The following is a 23,952-nucleotide window of genomic DNA, read 5'->3' as shown; positions in this document are numbered from 1 at the left end:
ACCATTTTTTCCCGTTTCAAGAAACCATTTTTCCCCAGTTTCAAGACATCATTTTTTCCCAGTTTCAAGACACCATTTTTCCCCAGTTTCAAGACACCATTTTTCCCCAGTTTCAAGACACCATTTTTCCCGTTTCAAGACACCTTTTTTCCCCAGTTTCAAGATTTTGTCCTCAGTTTCAAGACATCATTACTTCCCATTTCAAGACACCATTTTTTCCCCAGTTTCAAGAAACCACTTTTTTTCCCCAATTTCAAAACACCATTTTTCCTGTTTTAAGACACCATTTCCCCCAGTTTCAAGACACCATTTTTTCCCCAGCTTCAAGACACTATTTTGTCCCCAGTTTCAAGACACCATTTCATTTTTTCCCCATTTTTTTCCCGTTTCAAGACACTATTTTTTCCCCAGTTTCAAGACATCATTTTTTCCAATTTCAAGACACCATTTTTTCCCCAGTTTCAAGACACCATTTTTTCCCCAGCTTCAAGACACTATTTTGTCCCCAGTTTCAAGACACCATTTCTCCCCAGTTTCAAGACACCATTATTTCCCCAGTCTCCAGTTTCAAGACAACTGCAGTAAGTTTCTCTCATAATTATTATTATTATTATTATTATTATTATTATTATTATTATTATTATTATTATTATTATTCAGAACATGAGCCCTGTTTTTATGGAACAAGGCCACAGAGGCATTAACTTGAGATCCAAGCTTCCAAAGAATATGGCGTTCATGTAACCGTGGTGACAGAAGGTAACAAGGAATAAAGAAATAAGAGATCAATTATTAGCAAACAAAAAATAAATCAACAAATTAACACATAAATAGATAAAAATGTAAGTAAATTATTCAAATATACAGGGAGGATTGTTTTACGGTAGTAATGCGCACAAAACCTAACCTGAGAAAAAATCACGTCCTATCGATAAGTCTAGGGCAGTTTTTATCAACCTGGGGGGCGCCAGCAATTTCCAGGGGGGGTGAGCCCTAGGGAAAAACACAAAATGCTCTGATTATCTTCGTTATTATCTTAACAAGAGTCGCTAAGAAGTAGTGTCAAGTATCTTAATAGTTCATTCCCAAAAGGGTAAACACACCTCTTCTCTCTTTTTTTCATTTCCATTTTCCTTTAAACCTGGGAGGGAATTTTTACTCATAGATGCAAAGGGGGCGTGGAGGGAAGAACCAACAATTAGAGGGGGCGCGGTAAGAAAAAGGTTAAGAACCACTTGTCTAGGAGTTCCATCAAATCTACGTCATCAGTACGACACGGCAGTTTTAGCTCCATCACTAAGAACTGGTCCCAAGCCCGGATAGATAGGGAGGGTTGGAGCTAGGAGATATATCCTTCCGTGAAACGCTCCGTGAGTGAGCCATTCAAGATAGGGACACCTGGAGTAGACTCATCAAAAACAGCGACCCCGACTAGAGATTCAGGCGTGAAGAAGAAGAAGAAGAAGAAGAAGAAGAAGAAGAAGAAGAAGAAGAAGAAGAAGAAGAAAAAGAAGATTGGACTGGCATGGAATATAAGATTTAGGCCAAAGGCCAAACGCTGGGATCTATGAGGTCATTCAGCGCTGATAAGGAAATTGACAGTAAAAGGTTTGAAAGGTGTAACAGGAGGAAAACCTCGCAGTTGCACTGTGAAACAATTGTTAGGATAGGATGGAAAGCAAGATGGAAGACAGAGAATACGAAAGGAGGTGCAGTAAAAGGAATGAAAGGGGTTGCAGCTAGGGCCCGAAAGGACGCTGCAAAAGACCTTAAGACGAAGAAGCTAGAAGTCACTGAACTTGGCAGGAACATTGGTTGCACACAAACTTGATACTTCGTACTACTGCCCGGGTGAATCTAAGGCCGCGCGTGACCCAGTGGTATTATGGGTCGTTGACCCCCACTTTCAGCCCTTCACCTTTAATCCGGGGTTAGGGCTGGCATCTCCTGTTGGGAGAGGGAGGGATGGGCCGGGGGTAGGGGGCAACTTCCTACTAAAAAAAAAACAGAAACAAAGAATTGTCCCTCAAACCTTGGTGTCACTTTTTTTCTTGAATGGGATTCAAGCTAGGGGCCTCACGAAGGGACGCTGCAAAGAACCTTTAGTAATGCCTACAGTGCACCATGTGAGGTGCACTGACGTCCGCATTTCTCTCAGGTAACTGCTTTCATTTAGCTATAGAGCATGGTGCGTCATTAACCTGCTAATTAAGGTTCTACAGAAGAAAAGAGAAGTAGTTTGGGTAAAATAAAGACAAAGAAATAACACATGAGATGCAACTTCAGAAGAGAAAATGAAGATAGGTAACACGGGGAGAGAGAGAGAGAGAGAGAGAGAGAGAGAGAGAGAGAGGTCACTGGGACGATGATGACGACGATGTTGCTGAACATCACTGTATACGCACTATAATATATATACTTATATATATTATATATATATAAAATTATGAAAAATTTTATTATACATATATATACATATATATATACATATATATATATACATATATATACATACTCTAAATAATGAATCATGGATGATCCAGCGTTCAGAAATCTTCTGCTAGCTTCCAGAAAGCTTTCATCAGCAGTGCACCCAACACCCTCTACATCTACACAAACTGTGCTATACACTTCTGATATTAAGGCAACCTTATTCACACGCTCTACCCAGCACTTTTTAGGTCTTTCTCCTCTCCTTCATCCTAATACTTCTGAACTATCCTTTTTTCACTAATTCAACGTATTCCGTTCTTTAAACATGACCAAAAAAAGTTAAGTATACCTTAGGTTTACCAGACCACCGAGCTGATTAACAGCTCTCCTAGGGCTGGCCCGAAGGATTACTTATTTTACGTGGCTAAGAACCAACTGGTTACCTAGCAACGGGACCTACAGCTTACTGTGGAATCCGAACCACGTTATAGCGAGAAATGAATTTCTATCACCAGAAATAAATTTGACCAAACCAACTCAAAAGTATTTGAGTAACTAAGTATTTGAGTTTTCCGGCCGAAGTGTCTCGGTTTTTGATACTCTGTGACACATCAAAACTTCAGCCGTGTGCTGTCACGTTTGCTAACCAAACTTCCTCAGAAGTTGAGCTAAATAGAAGCCCTGAATACCTATCAAAATCTGCGAAGATCATTTCCTCAGTTCGTCAATCTAGGGACGAATTATCCCTCTCACTCATTCCTTATCCCGGATACAACCGCTCTCTGTTCTTCCAATTCTCAGTTCTTCATTGGAGGGGTGGGTAGAGCTTTCGGCCAGCACGCCGTTGGCCCAGCGTTCGACTCACCGACCGGCCAATGAAGAATTAGAGGAATTTATTTCTGGCGATAGAAATTCACTTCTCGTCATGATGTGGTTCGGATTCCTCAATAAGCTGTAGGTCCCGTTGCTAGGTAACCAGTTGGTTCTTAGCCACGTAAAATAAATCTAATCCTTCGGGCCAGCCCTAGGAGAGCTGTTACCCAGCTCAGTGGTCCAATTCCCGCGCTCACTGAACTTGCACCTCTGTTTCGCTAAGTGCTAAAACATCCAGCTTTCTCCTCTTAAGTAAACACATTACCTGTCATATACTTCTTGACCTCTGCGCCACAACCATGCACATTTAAAATCTCAAAGAGTTAATATTTTATTCTTTTTCCGATTTTTTGCAAGATCATGCATGGAATGGGGTTGCAAACCCCATAACCCACTCGCACAATATACTATGTGTATATATATACAGTATATATATATATATTATTTTTTTTTCTTTATATATATTATATATAAACACACACATATGTATGTATGTGTGTGTGGGGAGTTATGGGGTTTGCAGCCCCATTCCCTGGATTTTATTGGAGAGAGAGAGAGAGAGAGAGAGAGAGAGAGAGAGAGAGAGAGAGAGAGAGAGAGAGAGAGAGAGAAGAGAGACTCCAGAAGGGACTCCCTTTCAATTACCTCCTGGTATTTCAGTACAAGGCTTTTATCTCGCGTTGTTTGCCAGCCTGACAATGCTCCGCCAAAATCAACTAACTACCATGCACTGGAAATTGCCTTCTCTTTCCTTTTAGAAACAGGGATACATAAGAAAATGCTTCATAAGAAAATGCTTCAGTCAAATTGTTACTGAAAGAGGAGCCAGCAAAACCAGACTTCTAAATAATATTTTCAGCAATTCTTTGTGTTTACAATATTAGAACGCAAAATGTCTCACAATGGAATTTGTCGATTATTTCAAAGTGAAGGCTTTAAAAGCTTCCAACTACCTTAGGGAGAAAAAACTAATTCTTATGCTATCCGAAGGAACACGTGTCGGCCATGAACACACGCAGTTTCATACACGAACGATGAAGAAAAAACTTTTTCATTATTATTATTATTTACTTCGAAAAGTTCCTTGTTCCTTGTACATTGAGAAATGCTGAATCAGGCGCAGGTAACGATCAATGTATTTTCAGGAAGAAATTCAAAAATCATGAGAAGCGATTGGATGAAATCAGAAATCAATATCAGTTTTTTATCAAACAGTTTCAAATCGCCGAATTCAATATAAAAAATTGTCAAACGTAACACGTGCTATTTCGATGTAATATATGTATTCACAACACTAAATATATTCCTAGCATTCAAACATATTTGCTATTAAAGTGATCTAAACTCCACTGGCTCGGTCCACAGGATTAGACGTGCATAACATTTAACACATCAAGCTCACTCAAGACGTTAAGGTTCTTTAAAATTTATCTTTGATATACTGCCGGATTTACCAGGATATCAATGTAATTTATGCAGGAATTTTTGATACTGTAGAGCCGCGGATCTAAAATGATCTAGGTAAGAAATATATTTCATCAAAATGTCAAATTCTGCTACAAAGGTGAGAATTGCAAGAGTAGGCTACAAATGCGGTCAAGATTTTGTGGAGGACAAAGTTGACTTGACAGGTATACTGTAAGGTCAAATTCTGTATATGTGAAAATTATTCATACACACACACACACACACATATATATATATATATATATATATATATATATATATATATATATATATATATATATATATATATATATTATATAATGATTATAATCATATTTATATGTGATAAATTTATTACACATCACCACAGGTGAAAAATAAGTGAGTCCAAACCATTGACAAAACACAAAACACACACACACACACACATAATGGTATATATATATATATATATATATATATATATAAATATATATATATAATATATATATATATTATATATATATATATAGTTATATATATATACCTTATATATATATATATATATATATATATATATATATATATATATATCTATATATACATACATATATACATTTTTGACCCCTGCCTATTGCAAGTTTCCCGGATTATGGACTCACCAATTTGCGGATTTCTCTACGGAACATATATACAAAATATTCTCCGAAAATTTGCCTATGCACTGTATTTTTCGCTGAGAAATATTCCCTAATTCCTGTACTTTCACATAATTTTCATGACTAAATGCACTTTTTGTGATAAAATTAAAATACTCGGGTATAATCACTTTTAGTTTTTTTTGTTTGAACTATCAAAACAGGCAGTCCTATTCACAGGGGGTAGTGGTACACATCCCCTCTGAATACCAGGGGTTGACAGTGTAATACAAATATTATATGTACACACATATATGTATATTATAATATACAATTCCCCAAGTTCCCTGTATTGACAGCGGACCTTGCGTTTTCCATGCAAAGTAATTTCACCAACCCACGGGTTTCATAATACTATTCATAATACCTGTCTATCTATCTGTCTATCAATCTGGGGCCTGTCATATGGAGTATTTTTCAACCATGGTTAACTGATGCAAGTTGCAAGTCAATTGCATAGAACAGAATACAGAACTTAGGCCAAAGGCCAAGTGCTGGGACCTATGAGGTCATTCAGCGGTGAAATGGAAACCGATAGTAGAAAGGTTTGAAAGGTGTAACAGGAGGAAAACCCTGCAGTGGCATTATGAATCAACTGTTAGGATTGGGTGGAAAGTAAGATGGAAGAAAGAGAATGTGAATGGAGGTACAGTAAAAGGACTGAAAGGGGTTGCAGCTTCGGGGTATCGGCTGAAGGGATGCTGCAAAGAACCGGTATAAATAATAACCTACAGTGCACTTTAAAAAAAGGCTTATTGATGGCACTATCCCCCTGTGGGGAGGGGTGTTTCAGAGACAACACAACAGATAATTAATCAACGGAATTTTTCTTGTTCATACTAGTTTAACTGTTCGATCAGGATGAATTTCCATTTGCGTTAAAACGTCTGCTCATCAGCAATGTAATGCACCCAGTTACAAATAACACTGCACCACTAAATTTTAGTTTGATAAGTTTACATTATATTTATGATATTTAACCATCACAATGTGCATCACGATATCAATGGTATCTTAACTAATATTTAAAAACTTTAAGAAATATTTTCACTGGAAAATGAAAACTATTTTATTGAACTGTTTAAATATAATGTTAAGTTTTATTTCTTGACATATGAAGTTTAACTTCCTGACAATGACCAAGAAAACATCAGTCATTAAGTTCACAGTCCAATTTGTTACTTGTCTTTACCTGTGAGTGAAAAAGAAAACGGCAGCCAATGAATTATTATAGGGATAACATTAGTATACCGTACTGTAAATGAGCTAGTGTGGCAAATACCCATTAGGTGATACTGTACTCTATTTTTACGTCAACCATATAATTCTTTTTTTATGACAATTTAAATGAAACTACAGTAAAGTGCTTTGGGAGCATGATTTGGGTAATATTTAGAGTTCAAACTCTTAGAAATAAGCATTTATTAGCATTTTTAGTGACTTGTACCAAACATTTGCAATTCCTCCTGATCCGCGATGGGTTCTGGAACCTAACTCCCGAATGTTTGAGGTATTACTGTATGTGCTCTCTCGCACTTTGTCGATAGCATGACCCTTCCTTTCAAATATCTATATCATTCCCTCCCTTTCTTGGGCTTTTCTCTTGTCTGTGCTTCTGAATTTTACTCTTTTCACTAAACTACAGTTGTTTATTTCAAACTTTCTATGCATCTCCATATTTTTACCCTGTCTTTTCTTTGATTTATAATAAATGCAGAAACATATTTTTCTAGTTATTTGCCTTGAACGTACTACTTCAGTGTACTAGATTTGACCGTAGTGTTAATGGTATATTCTTTCCTTTCCTAGTACTCATAGATATTTTCTGAGAGAAATTCACAGGCAAATTTTTTCATTACAGTACCTCTTCATCTCTGAGTTAATTCATTTCATGAATAGCATGAATGATGATAAGATTCAATCAAGACGGACTCATGACCTTCAAAGCAGCTGTTTCAGAGAAGGAAAAGCACTGTTACACTTCATGCCAAGCTGCCCTGGGAGAACCACCTCAATATACACTTGACCCTCACTGTCTTAAGAATTGACAGTCTATTGACCACACCAGGTAATGAATTTTGTTGGTGAGAATTCATACTATCCAGCTTCAACCTTCTTCACAAACTATGAGCAGGTTATCCATATTTGAGGACATCTTGTGTTTATCAATTGAAAATGAGTCCTGAGAGGACAAAAAATGAAGTCCAAAGAAAGGATAGAGTCCTTTGTAATTTAGTTACAAGTACTACAAAAATTCAATACATGCACAGTGATATGGAAATCTTGACAATCTTTGAAGGCTAAAATTCCAGCTACACAGTCATAAACTCTTTCATACACATTCATAAAGTCCACCACAGCCACACACACACACACACACACACACACACACACACTCTGTCTTTCCCAATGCTGTACACACTGCCTCTTCACTTTGGCTTCACCATGTACCATTACATATTTCCCAGATGTCTGTCTGTCAATCACACTAACAGAGAATAAAATTTTTCCGACTCACTGTCTCATTTCTTTGTGCACTGTCAGGATCTTGCAAAATGCTGACTCGTCAGAAAACATGCATGTCATTGCAGAAGCTTAAATACTGAATGGAGCAATGAAATCAAACCACACGGGGACACTGTAACAAAAAAGAAAACACTCACGATACAGTAATTCAGTTGAATATTAATTAGCACGAACCAAAAGCAAAGCAGCTGCCTAAAAAAGTGTGTTGAATAGATGTTTCTAAAGAAATTTGGAGACTTTTGTTTAGCATCTATTGTAAAATATGCTAAAAATCTTAGGACCACAGGCTGGTTTCTTAAGCCATAGTTTTTTTAAGTTTGGATAGTGATGATGGTGATGAAGATAATGATGACAGTTAGTGCCATACTAGTACTGCTACTGCTGCATTATTATCACTACTACTACCACTTTTACTGCAGCCCTAACTACCAATACTACTATCAAGATTATAAAGATAAAACTGCATATTTCCCAAACTACTACAAATACTACTATCATAGCAAAGTGGCAAACATCCCAATTCACAATTACTGATCAAGTCAGTGCACAGAGAACTTCAACGAAAAGAAACAGGCTTGGAATAAAAGAACGCATCATTCCGAAAGTTTTATTCCTTAAATAATAGAAATGCTTTGGGACACAAATAAAATAACAGATATATTAATATATATGAGGCTATAAAAGCAGTAACACATTATAGTGTTCTTATAACGTTCCTTGATATTTCAAAAATACAGAATATATGCATATACATACACAGTCATATACAATATTATATATGACATGCCCAGTTGATTCCTCCAATTGAATTCAAGAGGCTCCAGTAAAATATTCTGTTTATCTGTGACAAATGTACTGCATTGACAAGTGTGCAGGAATGAACTAGTATGTTTATTGTTGGTGAATTTGGTTCTTTGTAAAATAAATTTGAGACTTGAAAAAAGGAGAGTTTTCTTCTGTTATATTGGTGAAATTATTTTCATAAATTAGCTTTGCAAAACTACATGGTCAGACTTGTAGACTCTGATGATTTGCATGTAAAGTTTCTTCTTAAATATTTGAAAAGTGCGAAATGGAGCAAGGTTAAGCTGAAGGGGTTTGGCAGCTAATCATGAAGAGAATGAAGAGAACAGATAAAAAGCAAATGTAGCACTGTCTACAGTGTGCCATGTACGGTGCACAGTGACTGATATATGTACTGACAAAACTGGAAGTTAATTCTTTTGGTCATATCTATGTACAAAAGTGAATAAATGAACAAATCTAGAAAAGAATTAAAATTTAACATAAAATGGAACTAAAACGTTCAAGGAAACCAATCACAGTACAATGGAAAGGACGAAACTGTCAAAAGCTGCGAGTTTATCCATACATACTGTATACTGCTGTATATACATATACATACACCCCATATACTAGAGATATACTTATGATGGACTTGAATAATAGTCTCTACAAACAGTAATAAATAAGAAAAAAGTAAGGCAAAATGGGAGGCAAATATAACAGTACAGGATCTGGTACAATCAGTACTGGACAGCTCACTATGAGCAGTCAAATAAAAAAAAAAAAAAAAAAAAAAAAGAGACTAACAAATCACATTTGTGATATACATCACTACCAATACTTCATCACACATGTCAAGAGGACAGCATCACAATCATGTATGTATTTATTTCATATTCACAGCTATACATTATGTATAATTATTTATATAAATACAAAATAATCTCTGTGTATCAAGCTGAAAAGGTATATATAGCGTCATTTGCAACACGATCGAGGGACATTCAGATAAAACATATAAATCTTATAAAATTCATGATAAGATTTCAAGATAACGTGACCTTATCCCTAAATTGAAAATATATATGTCCTCTTTTTACCTACATCTAATCCACCTATCGTATCATACCTACGCCTATCTGTATGCACACACGTGCGAGAAATTTTGTAGGTGTGGCTGAAGTGTGCTACGCATTAAGAATGACTGGGTTGCTTTTGAAAAAATAAATAAAAAAAACAAATACATTAAAGGTACCATCATCAAACAAGAACGACTTATCATTATTCTAAAGTAATTGAACTAAATCACCGAGTTTCTTTCTTGACTCTTGGGGCAGACCCCAAATATTTGCTCTTGAATGGAATGCTGCAAAGACCCTTTAGTACTGTCGAAAGTATACCACGTACGTCATACTTCAGGATCAGTAACCCCCCTACGGGGGAAAATTTTTTCTTGCGGCAGAAAATCGATGCTTAGATTGCTTATCATTAAAATTCCATCAAAATGTTTAAAAACTTAATCATTAATTGTGATTGCATCATTAAAAGCATATGTTTTTACAGCCACTTCAGCCCAATGTTAATAATTGTCCTAATATATGTGCAAATCATTGAAAGTCAGGTGAATTTTGTTGAATTATACCAGACCAAGCTACAATTCTCATGTTTAAGGACTGAGCTTACAGTTTCATTCTTAAATGGATAACAAAGGTCAGATGATACCTGCCAATTCAATTATTAGACATATTAAATACTGTAAATCAAAAACAGTGTGTGACTAAGCATTGTTTACAAGTGATTAAGCTTGTTTCAATGCCAGTGAAAAAATAAACGTGTGTATTGCACGATGGTGAGATAAAAGAATTTTTGCCGAAATGTTTCAACAAGGGAGATTCTACACCTATCACTGACTTTTGCGTGGCTAAAAGTAGGGAATGAATCTAAAACACTTCACTGTCTTGAAAACACTTAACAGTTAAAACAAAACTGTTACAAAAATGTCTAAATTCCTGATTTGCTCTTAAAGAAATGATTCTGGGATTGCACTTAAATGTTCCCATTAAACCAAATAAATATTCTCCTAAAGCCATTATTGTAATTACTTAAATAATACGGTATATTCCTCATGATATACATCTCTATAAACATCAAACAGCTTTATATAATCAAGTATACATCTTCCTAAGACTTCGACACTCCTCAACATCATCACTGATGTATTTCAGCATGGCCCTATCAAGTGGTGATGATCTTTGATTCCTTGCCAAATTGTAACTGCTCATGACTCCTACGGAGTTTACCAGGCACTGGAGTAATTTTGAGGATACAAGGCTGTTCTGTATTTTAAGGAATTGTAGTCCTGTAATTTTAGGAATTGTTCCTATACCTATCCTGTTACTTTTCTTGAGCTTTAGTGGAAGCTTGGTTCTAGAATCCTCAAGATTTTATATTTGCAGTGTCAAATAACAATGAACACCGTTATACATGGTTATGTTCATACAGCAAGGGAATTTTAAATGGAAAGTCTTTGATTTAATGTATACAAGGGAAGACCCATATCAAGTGATGAGCATGCAAGACTTTTCAAGTGCAATCCACATTACAACAAATAAACCTGGTCTCCTGGCAATAAAGTGAAAACTCATTCCTTTAGCAATGAAGTTAAAACCACTCTTTGCAACTTTCTATCCAGTAGAACAGTACGACTAAAAAAACAGCAAAAGTTTGTACATCCAGTACGAACAATACCTGGCAACACTAGGAAAGAAACCTGAAAATTGAAAGCAGCATAGAGGAAACCAACTCCACCTCTAAGAAAGGATAAGAAGTCAGTGTCAGATCCATCTCTTGTCATTTTAAAAATAATTTGGCTTTCATAAAAGAAAGAGATTTGCTGTGCAAGCTCATTTTAAATACAGTACAGGACATTGTAAGTTAGCAAGAAGATTACGGGAATATTTCACAACGAAACTGAAGAACAATTTCATACCAAATAAATTATGGGATAGCCATTTTTTAGTTGCTAATTTGCCCTGTTATGACAACTTTCTTACTTGTTGGGCAAACCACTCTCTTATTAGGAAATGCATATGCAATTCACTTCAAAATTAATAAAGGTAAGTATTCGTACTAGCTTAATGCCCGTCTGTGTTTTCAAACACCTAGTAATATAGATCTGCTTATACAATTGTCAATGTCCAAATACATTTCAAGCTCGTGAAAATACTGAATGGCTTATATACCCTGTTTTGAAACACTAATTCAAAAAAACAGGAGAGGCGTTCGTTTGGTGGGTTGCAGCATGTGTGAGGTGGCGTCAATAAATGACAGTTTATGAAAGAGCAAAATCTTGCATATAAATGATACCAGGCACAACAAAAAATGTGACTAAACAACACACACATACATACAAACACACACACACACACATACACGCACAAATGAGAGAACAATTGCCAACACCAAAGCTCTAGGGTATGGTTACAAGTTTTAAGAGCACTGAGTGATAATTGTTACACTTTACGAACACCAGAAAAAATGAAAGCAATTTATTCATTTATAGTTATGCCTTTCAGAAAAGAAAAATGATAGTCCACACAACACAACCTTTCCTCTTCCAAACAGTAATAATTGTCAGAATATTTAAGAAAATAATTCAAAAGTACATTTATGTTAGCCTCCTACATTAAATAATTAACTTCATGGAATATATAAAAAAAATATACATGAGCATATACATTTGCATTGCATGTATACAGTGTACTCACGACAAACGGTGAGTTACGTCCTTCGATAAGACAACAAAACTTTCGAGAGTCCAGACTCCCTTACAAAACATGATCCAAGACTGATACATGTAGCCCTTAATATAAGCATATACGAAACCTTATTGTAAATATTTTGAAACCAATTTAACCATAAAGTTCATCTTTTTGTTGTTGTTACACCATTTTTGCAAAACCTGGCAAAATTCAGTACCCACATTTCACTGTAACAAGGAACGAAAAAATTGATAAGTGAACCTTTATACAGTATACTGTAAACTGGTTATTATCATTCTAACCTCTATATGAGGCCTCATACACTGTGAGGGCACTGTATATATATGTATGAGAGACTTCTCATAAATGCATTAATTATCAGCCAGAAAAAGAAAAGAGGGCCACAAAAACATCAAAGTACAAGAGGCCTTTCAAAGCGAGTTACCCTTTACCTCTGCTCTTTCACCGTTTGGCAGTCCAGTGTCTTTAATAGTCTTCTGTTCTTACTTCTGCCTGTTCTTCAGAACCAGTCCTTCCAGCCAGCTCTGTCAAGGGATCTGACTCTCTAGTCTGGTTGCTACTCATGTACAGTTGCAGTCCTTTTTTTCATTTCACTGTATACACAAAGAGGATAAGCCACCAGGTCTCCAGTTAGCAGCCTTTACGAACGCCTTGATTTTCCACCTTCCACGAATCTTCCAGGATGATGGCAACAAACCATAACTCTTCGCAAGAGTGTAGCAAGCAGTTATCTGCCTTAACTATGCTGAAAAGGAAACCATATTGTGACAGACTGAATATTTCATCATTTTTCTTTTCCTCCTTCTTGGCTTTTAAATAATGCACAAGTATATACACTCGCTGATCTCTGCACAATTGGCGATGAAAACTTACAGCAGAGGCAACGGGAATGCACACTGCAGAGGTACTGCTTTCATATAATTACAGTATATCCCTGACGACCCTCAAAGATGTACTGAAATCTCACAAAAGCACCTGGTATCTTCATTTTTTAATTAGTGAGGCTTTCATTATATGCTACACATAGGCATATACAATGAATGTGTGTATGGAAACAAAACACTTCAGTTGCAGTCACAGCAGCAACAGTTAAACACATTGATAATCAGACTGGTTATTTTAATAGTTCTGCCAAAGTAAAATACCATAAAAAATGCCCAAAACTGTAAGTGTAATTGTCAGAAGAAAAAACACCTCTAAGTCAGATCCATCTATATCATTTACATTGGCACATTCACAATCAATTCAGTCAACAGATGCTGATCTGATATCAGCTGGATGTAAGCAATAACATGTCACATATTTATATACAGTACATTTATCTGAAATGAAAGCACAACACATACCACATCATCCTCCAAACAGTTCCACTTCACTTCAACTCAAAAAAGGGGCACCAGACTGACGAGTTCGCGTTTAGCCACTTCCGTAACAACAAAAGCCACGATAATTTCACAGATCTCGGATCTTGAAAAGTCTCAGTGTCGCTTCCAGCTATGTATTTCCGGAATGATATCTTGCCCTCCACTATCCCATTTCCCTTAAGTTGAAAAATCATGAATAGCTGGTGAAATCTAGTTCGTTACACAAAGAACCAAAGCTTTGAGCTCTCTTATAAATCTTGACCTCTGGAACCCAACACAGAAACCCTTGTTGGGACACTTCCAGCAGATCCCAATCCCAAATCTCCAGCATACAATGGGTTTGTTACACTCTGCAAAAAAACAGGATCAATTCATGAAATGCTGTATTTTAAAAAAAAGAGAAGCAATACAGTTCTGCACTAATAACCATAACCTACATCTAACTCAAATCTACTTGGGCCAACAAGGCAATTCTGCACCAGAAATCTACTCACATGTCACTAACAACATAATCAATCACTGCCAAAGGCGTATTCACTCTGGTGGTTATGTCCATCATTCAAATATTATACTGTGTTCTGTAAAGCAAGATACAGTGCTAATGAATATATTATTACTGTACACCTGATACACTGTCATGATGAGGAATCAAGAGTGTAGGACAAGATCAACGATGTTCTACAGGAAAATATTCTGGAATATTTTCCTACAAAAATCCCCATCATACTCCTTTCCACATAACATGGACAACTAGTTAGTCTAAACCATTCACCTATGCATGAAAGACATTCTCCACTTAAAAGGAATTGGTTTGTTTTCCCCGCAGGAACAAATCCAATTTCAAACGACTCACCCAAACTCTAACCAAAAAGCAATTAATCTTTGATTATTTACTTTCAGTCAGTTCACATAGCCTAAATGTTTGGGACAAAATAATCTATAAAAAAGTTATTCCTGGTTTTTAAAAAATTCAACAGTAGAGCTATGGTATATACTTTCATCCTCTTACCCTTCATCCTTAGTTTTCACAACTGCAATAACTAAAATATTTTGCTCTCACTGTAATATTTTGTTCATCATTCACAAACAGCCCCATTACTTACTAGATAATGTGAGGTATTCTTAGATTCCACAATATTAAAAGAATGAATGAACTCATGAATTATTATTATATATATGTATATAGTTTAACTTACCACTTACCACACAATAAATTTTGGACTGGTAAAACTGATAAACTGAAAATGTTGATAATTCAGACAAAACTTTCTTCAAGGGTTTGTTTCCAATACTTGATGTGCCTTGTTGGTTTAATGGTAAGCAACATTCTTTGTTCTCCAGTTAAAATATATAAATAAAAACTAAACCTGATTGTATACTAAATGGCATATCAGAGTCAAAATCTTTAATTTTAAATGAATAGATCTTTCAATTCATAAAAATCATTCATCAAGTGTCAAAATTAAAAAATACGTTTTAAGTGATTTTCATATTCATTTATCTAAACTTTCTTATTTCACTATGCTCCAAAGGAATTTTAGGACCCAGTCCCATACGTAAATGCAATAAGTTTTTGCATTATCTGAATAAATTACCTGTAAAGGAGGAAGGGTATTAGTTGTTTTACTGACCTAAGCAAGGTTTCTTTGGATAATAAACATTTCAGATAAATTGTTTATAGCACAATTCACTGTGGAAAGATGAAGTGCATTTTGAATCCAAATAAATACAATATTTGAAATATAAACTGGAAAAAGACTCCATTGTTTGCCTACCTCAAAAACTTTGTTTATGAAAATACATACCATCAAATTCAATATAAAAATGGATTAAGTAATACAATGTTTAAAATTGGGAAATAGTTTAGACAGTTATTCTTTCTCATTTAATGAAAACAATTCTCATTCAAATATTACAATAAAACTATGAGTTTAAACAACATTAGAGCTGGAGTCTCTGGCAATCAAATAACATAATACATTATCTAAATTTATTTGTCAAATACACAATCATTAGATTGTAAAGAGTAAATTAATCCTGACGACTGCTGTAAAGAATGATGATTCACAAAAAATTTAAAACAGTAAATACAAGCTAATAAAGAATGGTTTAATTAGAGAAAAAAATCCTACTTGCTTTGGCCAGATTATCACATAGAACAGTAACGGAAATTAGGGGCAAATAACAAGGCACAGACCAGCCTGAGAGAGAGAGAGAGAGAGAGAGAGAGAGAGAGAGAGAGAGAGAGAGAGAGAGAGAGAGAGAGAGAGAGAGAGAGAGAGAGAGAGAGAGAGAGAGAGAGACTGTCTTGTTCTGGCTCTGGCATGCTTAGAAGAAGATAGAATTTATAGATGGTACAGGCAGTCCTCGGTTATTGGCGGGGTTCCATTCTGGGGGTAAGATGATAACCGAAAATCGGTGATTTCCGGCGATTTTCGGGCTTGTCGGTGCTGAAAAGTGCCAATTTTTGGTTTTCAGTGCCCCTCTTTTAGGTATGTATTGGTGCCAATACCCAATTATCAACGCCGATAAGTGGAAATTGGAGATTTTTGGCGCCGAAAATTGCCGATTTTCGTCGCTAGACAAGCCCCATAAAACTGGATCGTCATTAACCGAGCCCACTGTTAACCGGGGACTGCCTGTACTTTTCTTTCCTCTAAATATTTTTTTTAACACAACCTAGTTATGAGGGTTAGCACTGTATTTATTTATTTTTTCACATTTCACGTGCTTCAAGTTGTTTCATAATTTTCCCCTCATCATTTTCTTTACAGAGTCACAATTTTTCCTACTTTCGAAGAGCTTACCCAAAGGATTTGTTCTTGGAACTAGAATATGAAATTTAGGCCAAAGGCCAAATTGAGAAGAAAGGAGGTTTTAAAAGGTGTAACAGGAGGAAAACCTCACAGTTGCACTAAGAAACAATTGTCAGGAGAGGGTGGAAAGTAAGATGGAAGAAAGACGATATGGATGAGGTACAGAAAAAGAAGTGAAAGGGGGTTACAGCTAGGGCCCGATGGAACGCTGCAAATGTTCTAATGGCACTACCCTTCTATAAGGAAGGATTTGTTCTTAAATTCTGATGAAAACTTGAGTAAGGTACAGTTAAAGATGTTGGACAGCTATGTGGGATGACACAGAAATGGAACCGATAAAAATTAGAAGTACTGAGGAATGCAGCTCTGGAAGGAGGTAGAAAACCTTCCATACTGTTCAGTGTTGGTCAAACAACACTGTAAGCAGTAAGCCACTCAGGAGTCTCAGGACAGTTGAAATATACAAAAATTATCTCAGGCACATTAAGTACTCTAGTTTTACCTATGCTTACAACCTTATCACAAGATCTTCCCCCAAAGCACTGAAATCTGGAAAATGTAATAATGCCTTGTAATAAAATAAATAGTGCACAGTATAATATATATATATATATATTTTTTATAATACATATATATATAATTATATATATATATATATATATATATATATATATATATATATATATATATATATATATATATATATATATATATATATATATATATATATATATATATATATATATATATATATATATATATATATATATATATATCCAACTTAGAACCCATTACTTATACAAATCTTATATATATATATATATATATTTTATAATACATAATTGCTCCAACTTAGAACCCACTACTTATACAAATCTTCCCTCTTCTCTGGCCCAAATTCGTGCTGTCAAAAGTTACCCACAAAATGAATGAACCAAGTTGACAGCTGATAGCCGATGGATCTCAATGTGCACATGCAATATTAATCTACTGCAGTGCTGCTTCTTTTCTTACCCTGGGGAATCTTGTTTGGGAATATTTCATCACAAATGCAATGAACAATATTTGTAATCCATCAAATAAAACATATAAAAATATACCAAAATACTAAGAATTATACATGTGTAGGGGTACTGAATATATGTCTACTATAAAACAGCAATAACTGTAGTGCTGAAGTTTTTAGATGATATTAGCAATAACACTTTGGATAAAAAAAATACAAGAAGAGCTGAGAGAATCATCAAGGGTCCCATTTTACAATTCCAAAAATGTGCATAACAAGAAATTGACAAAATTAAACACAGGAGAGGATACTCTTGTGTGATGCTTAGAAATGTACACAATCCAGCCTCTATGTAGGTTATTGTTTAAGAAACATATTCCCAAGTCTACAGTTGTAGAATATCTTGCTACAAAAACCCAAGCAGTCCTGATTCTCAAAATTCTGAAGGCATTCTGTGAATGTAAAAGTGGAAGCTTTATTACATTTCTCAGTGACGATTCAAATTCACATAATCAATTTTTACTCCCCAAGTGATCATACCATTAGGTTTTAATAACAAGGATGACTACGTGCCCCTTGATACTACATACAGGAGGAGTGAATAACATGATTTAACTTGTACTGTACTAAAAAATAAAAAAAAAATATTGCAAAGGCTTCCACTGACCTAACAAATGTACCGTACTTATCGACAAACTTATTTACTTTAAAACGAAAGAGATTAAACAGCATTTCTTATCTAATGAATTTATGCAACTGATATCTTCACTACTGTTTGAAAATATCTGCTTTAAAAGTATCCCACTGACAATCACTTTCTCATTACATTAACATTTCTAAATTTCTCCTTCAATCAGAGATTAAAATATAAACAGGCAAAACTTCAAGAGAATTAAAACTTCTAAGTTCACTGCCAGTCTTTGGCTGCAACAAACATCTTCATTGTCATCATCATGTTTTCCATGCATGTGTGATAACAGCACCATCATCAAAACTACTCTTCTACTGATGCAGCAAAAATAAATGAAATAAAAAACTAAAATTACTATAAAAATGAGAAAATATACAAGGAACAGAATATGAAAGAAACAATGAAACAAGCTGAAATCTCTATAGTTTGCAATCAAATCAACATAACAAGGATTATGCATTGTTCAGTTGGGAAAAGTTGGCATACACACTGAACACATACAGTAAACAGCATTAACAATTACATAATAACACAAAACAATAACTTTCTGTTAGGGAAATGAATCACCACTCAAAAGAAACAGGTTTAACTTAACATAACAAAGAAATCTGGATGACAAAATAAAGATAGGGGAACTGATACTGTACTATTTAATGTGCTGCATTCACGCAGGTGGCTAGTCCTCATCAATCTCTACTTAGTTCCATGTGTAGTAGAATGCCTGGCCAATGTTTCCTAGTACTGTATTATTCAATAATTCAACATGATTACTCATGAAGTCAGTGACAAAAATAATCAAAACATTCAATTATTGTAAAAAAAAAAAAAATAGTCAAATTAACCACCAGTTTAAGACTGAGTTACATTCTCAACAAGTTGCCAAAAGTCACAATGGAATTGATTTTGGAAACTAAATGCACTTTAAGTAGTAGCTCTTGATTATTCAACAAATTTATTAATATATTTGTGAAAAACCATTTCAAAGAAAACCCTTTACACGTAATTTACCAAACACCAAAATTGACTTGTTAGTCAAAAACACTCACAACAATCAAATATGCAAATAAGCACAGGGCAACAAAACTTGCCTTTCAATGCAAAACAAAAACAATATTAAGATTGACCACAAAACTTCCTTTACAATGCAAAAGTTAAAAATGAAATGCAAAGACTGAAGTTATCAGAAAACTGTATGGCAACTTTAGGCAACTAAGAAGCCTGTTATTTGTTTATAGCTAGTCTGTGAATGGAATGTAGCAATTGCAAACCTAACAGCAAACAAAGTAATCTAACACTTCTCTCACCATCACAAAAAGTATTTAAAAATTTTATGCATAAAAGGATTGGACTGAAGAGCAGCTCCTCTCAACACTAGTCAGAAACTTGTTAGATCAAGAATGATAATTGCTAATTACTGTATCCAAATTCATAGTTCAAAAATGATGATCTCTAATTACCCAACTTGGTTGTTCAAAATAATGGCTAATTATCATTTTTGGTAGTTCAAGAAAGATATTCAGTAAATTATCCTTGGACTATGAAATGGAAGTTACTCCATTAACAACTTTTAGACATAGCAAAAAATGCATATACAAAGAGAAATAAAAAAGAATAGACAAGCTGAATATTCATCTGCAGAGTGAAAGGGAAGAAAATTAAATGTAACTCCAGCATATGGACAAAGGCAGCTCTCACAACTGTGGACACAGGAATGCTTTAAACACTGTTAGGAACCTAAGAGATCTATCAGTGATTGTGCAATGATAATTACCATCTCATTATCTTTCTCACGTGGATTGTGTCTGGGTGATTCGTTGACCAAGTATGTGGGTTACTATGATGTAGAATGATCTATCCGAGGTAAGCAGAATTTTCAAATACAATACGTTTTCCATACACTCAAGTCTCTACATTTCACTTAGGCCCTAAGACCCTACAGAACCTTATAAATGTGTGCTGATTACAACTGAAAAAACTTAGGTAAGGATTAAAAATTGATGAAACATTTCACCTCCATGTCTCAACTGGCGCAAGTTCATTTTCAACTCTTGCTATATATCAGAGATGAGGTCCAATCGAAAGGAAAGGAAGTACTGTAGAGTGCTCTAATCAAAATATTGTTATTGTTCTTATAGAACACAAACACCTTCATAAACTGTGTCCAAACTCTTATTTTACCTAATGAAATGGTAAAGTACAAGCTATGAATCTGTGACTTTACATTACATGTATTACTGGGATTATTATTTGTAAATCAATCCTTGTCAAGATCAAGCAGCATCACTCGTGATCATAGAAATTCATATTTGTAAAGTGCACCACCAGGGGAAAGATGAGTTTCGATGCCACTGGTGGGTGTCGATTTCAGTGCTGATTTTAAACTATGGTTAGGCAGTGGAAAGGGATGCAATCCTTCTCCAAGGAAAGTTTGTAAGACTGAAACACTTTGCTGTAAACAAACAAGTGTCCCATTCAATCCCTCAACTGAAATGGCTGAGACTGGAAAATCTGGACTATGGGTCGGCCAAAAATACTTAATACCTCAACATGAACAGACACTTCTTTCTGCAGTAAATGGTACGTAGGCCACAAAGTGTTCTAACAATCAAATATATGCAGATGTAACGAAACGAAAGAATGGAAAATGATGCTCATCATGAAAATTACAGTTCCACTGCGCAACCAGCTTTAATAAACACTATATGATTATGGGAACAAAAGTAAGTGCATTTAAGTGCACATACACAGAGCTTCAGATGAATGTCACTACTGAAAATGATAACAAAATCCACTACAGTAAACACCCCGTATTCGCGTTCTTACGATTCGCGGACTTCTCTGTGGAACGTATCTACCCATTATTTGTGGAAAATTCACCAATTTGCGGTATTTTTCACTGAGAAATATTCACTAATTGCTGTATTTTCATACCACTTTTTGTGATAAAACTATTAAAATACACAGGTATAAGCATTTTTAGAGAGTTTTTCTTGTGTTTAAACTATCAAAATAGGCAGTTCTAAGTGCTTTTTAGAGAGGTTTAAGTATTTGCAGATTTTAGCTATTTGTGGGGGGTTGCAGTACGCATCCCCAGCAAATACGGGGGGGGGGTTTACTGTACACTAATTTTGGAAAAAAAAAATGGAGTTAAAAAAATTAATATTAGTACAGACACCACCTTACTTACAAACGAGTTATGTTCCAGAAGGCCGTTTGTATGTTGAACTATTTGTAAGTTGGTTACTGTACTCTTCATGCCTATTTAAGTACACTGTGATATAAAATCAATACAGTACTGTATGCTTTTTCATCCTAGAATACAATACACTGTACATACAGTACTGTAAGTAGAAAAAAGGCACGCAAAACAAAATTTGAATTACGGGTGGCAAAGGGGAGCCCTTCTAAACAATTTTAATTTTGACCCTGTTTGCTTGTATCTCTGAACATTTGTAAGTTGAATGTTCATAAGTAGGATTATGTCTGTACAGTTGATAAAAGTAAGCTATGGCCAGATATGAACTGGTGAGGCACCCAAGTGCACTCCTTTCTGCCGAATACTTTTGATGTGTCTTCACCTGATCTCTTCCTACTTGGCTGTTCGTCTTCTTCAACTTCATTTTCTCTAACTGTTCCCTCTCATTCACACACAAAGCCTTCATGTTAAACCTATAGATCTACCAACTGGACTCTCAATTGCTTCTGTAATCAGCAATCAACCATATGAGCCTACCTGAGCTGAAGTATAAATAAAATATGAGAGGTTTGTTTTTTGTGTGGACACAGGTTAAAATATAACCAAGGATGACCATAATGAAAAGATTACCACGTCAAAACTGCAACATACTAACCCATCCTCATAGGAGAGGAACACTAGAATGTAACTTTGACACTAGACATTCACTAATTTATTCAATTTCAGAGAATCTGTTTCAATAAACAGTACATCGTAAAATAAAGCACAGCATCCCTCTGCATTGCTACAAGTTTCCTAGCAACTTTTTAAAACATGCTTACCTGAGCATCTCAAGTTTATAAATCATTTTCAGATGATCAGTACTGAAGGTGAGCACATTTTTATGGACACTACATATACAAAATTAATGTCAGGTTCTAAATACAAATCAGGTCATAACATTCCATGCAACATGGCAAAAGCTTGCAGAGCATTACAGTATGCAAAGCAACTCTACAGTGAGATGAAAATGAAACAGGAGATTAAAAGAACTTAATCTACAGGAAAATAAAACACATCGCAGAAAAAAGGGCAATGACATAACCAAACCGGTGAGGTGAAGAGAGGCAATTCCATTTCTGTACATTTGGTTTGGAGTATATGTACAGTATTTGCAAAAACCAACCAAAAACTAAAATAAAAAATCCTTTATCAACTACTGTGTGTGTCAAATGAAAATCAGGTTACACCAAACAGCTAGAGATAAAAGTGGATCAAAAACATTATCCACATGACATTTATATACGATGGTGGCTACAGCTAAGCTGAATGGCCTGTTGTGAAAAATTTTGACTAAAATATGTAACATCTAATTAAGTGTGGCATCGGAGCACTGAGAGTCCAAGAGAGAGGGGGGGTTCAAGGATAAGAGAATATTAACTTTTTGACATCCAACGGTAATCAAACAACAGATATTAACATCCAAACCAAATGCCTTATTGCCAAGTCACGTACCAGTCTGGTCGTTTGGTAGTTAGCAGTTCCAGGGTGGTGGTGGTAGTGGTGGTGGTGGTGGTGGTGGTGGTGGTGGTAGTAGTGGTGGTGGTGGTGGTGGTGGTAGTAGTAGTAGTAGTAGTAGTAGTAGTACAGTAGTTAGTAGTGGTTGTGGAAGTGATGATGGTTGGTGAAGAGGTTTGTAAGTTACATGAAATTCTGGGCGTCTATACTGAGCTGACTACGGTTATCCCCAGAGTCCCTCTCCCGCTTTAGTGCCAGGGAGCCAATGTCGTCGAGTCCACCCGTTTATCACCATGGAACAAAAAACAAATAAGAAAGAAACCAAATAAGCTTGAAACTCAAAGGAGAAAGCAAATTAAAACATAGCTCTAACTACCAGATATCTTTACATAGGTTGGTGCGTTAATTCACCTGTGCTTTCCACAACAGTGAAGAGAAATCTATGAGTAAAAAGTATAGTAATATCAAGCACTGAACCTTAAGAGCCTAAAAAGCAAGTGTCTAAAGCTTACAAGTTTGTTTCAGAGACAGTAATACATTCACCCCTATTTCCAGTCATATACTGAGGGAGATCACACCATCTTTGAATCCTCGCACATACGTACTTCTTTCTAATTCAAATTCAAAAACAATATGAACATTTCCATGGAAATGCACCGAGAATTAAATAATTCGCTAACATTGAAAATACTTAAAGCTAACTTGGGATCACATTCAGTCTTGAGAGCTTAAGGAGTGAATGAGTGAGTGAGTGAAAATCAAAATAGTTAACCACAAATACTATACAGTAACAATAAGCTTATTTGACAGAAAATGGCAGAAGAGTTTTAAAAACAAACAATTGTGTGACATGGCACCC

General features: G+C 35.3%; 1 protein-coding gene across 18 annotated transcripts in view; it reads right to left on the bottom strand.

Annotated features, from left to right (window-relative positions):
• Nucleotides 1-6,048: 6,048 nt before the first annotated feature.
• Nucleotides 6,049-23,952, bottom strand: part of Nhe3 (Na[+]/H[+] hydrogen exchanger 3) — a 55,294-nt gene continuing 37,390 nt past the window's right edge. For 5 of the 18 annotated variants that reach the window (XR_010854212.1, XR_010854211.1, XM_067109739.1 and 2 more), the window contains one exon: nt 8,549-14,237. Coding sequence is in view for 12 of the 18 variants with exons in the window: in XM_067109739.1 (XP_066965840.1) it covers nt 14,136-14,237 (102 nt within the window). In the remaining 6 variants the exon portion in view is untranslated. Of the gene's footprint in view, nt 8,068-8,548; nt 14,238-14,381; nt 14,466-18,806; nt 23,376-23,952 lie in introns of those variants that run through there. The other 13 variants (XR_010854207.1, XR_010854208.1, XR_010854209.1 and 10 more) reach the window with 12 other exon arrangements.

This window comes from Macrobrachium rosenbergii, chromosome 10 (assembly GCF_040412425.1).
Source record: "Macrobrachium rosenbergii isolate ZJJX-2024 chromosome 10, ASM4041242v1, whole genome shotgun sequence".
Lineage (NCBI taxonomy): Eukaryota > Metazoa > Arthropoda > Malacostraca > Decapoda > Palaemonidae > Macrobrachium > Macrobrachium rosenbergii.
This window is presented reverse-complemented; position numbering and strand designations above follow the sequence as displayed.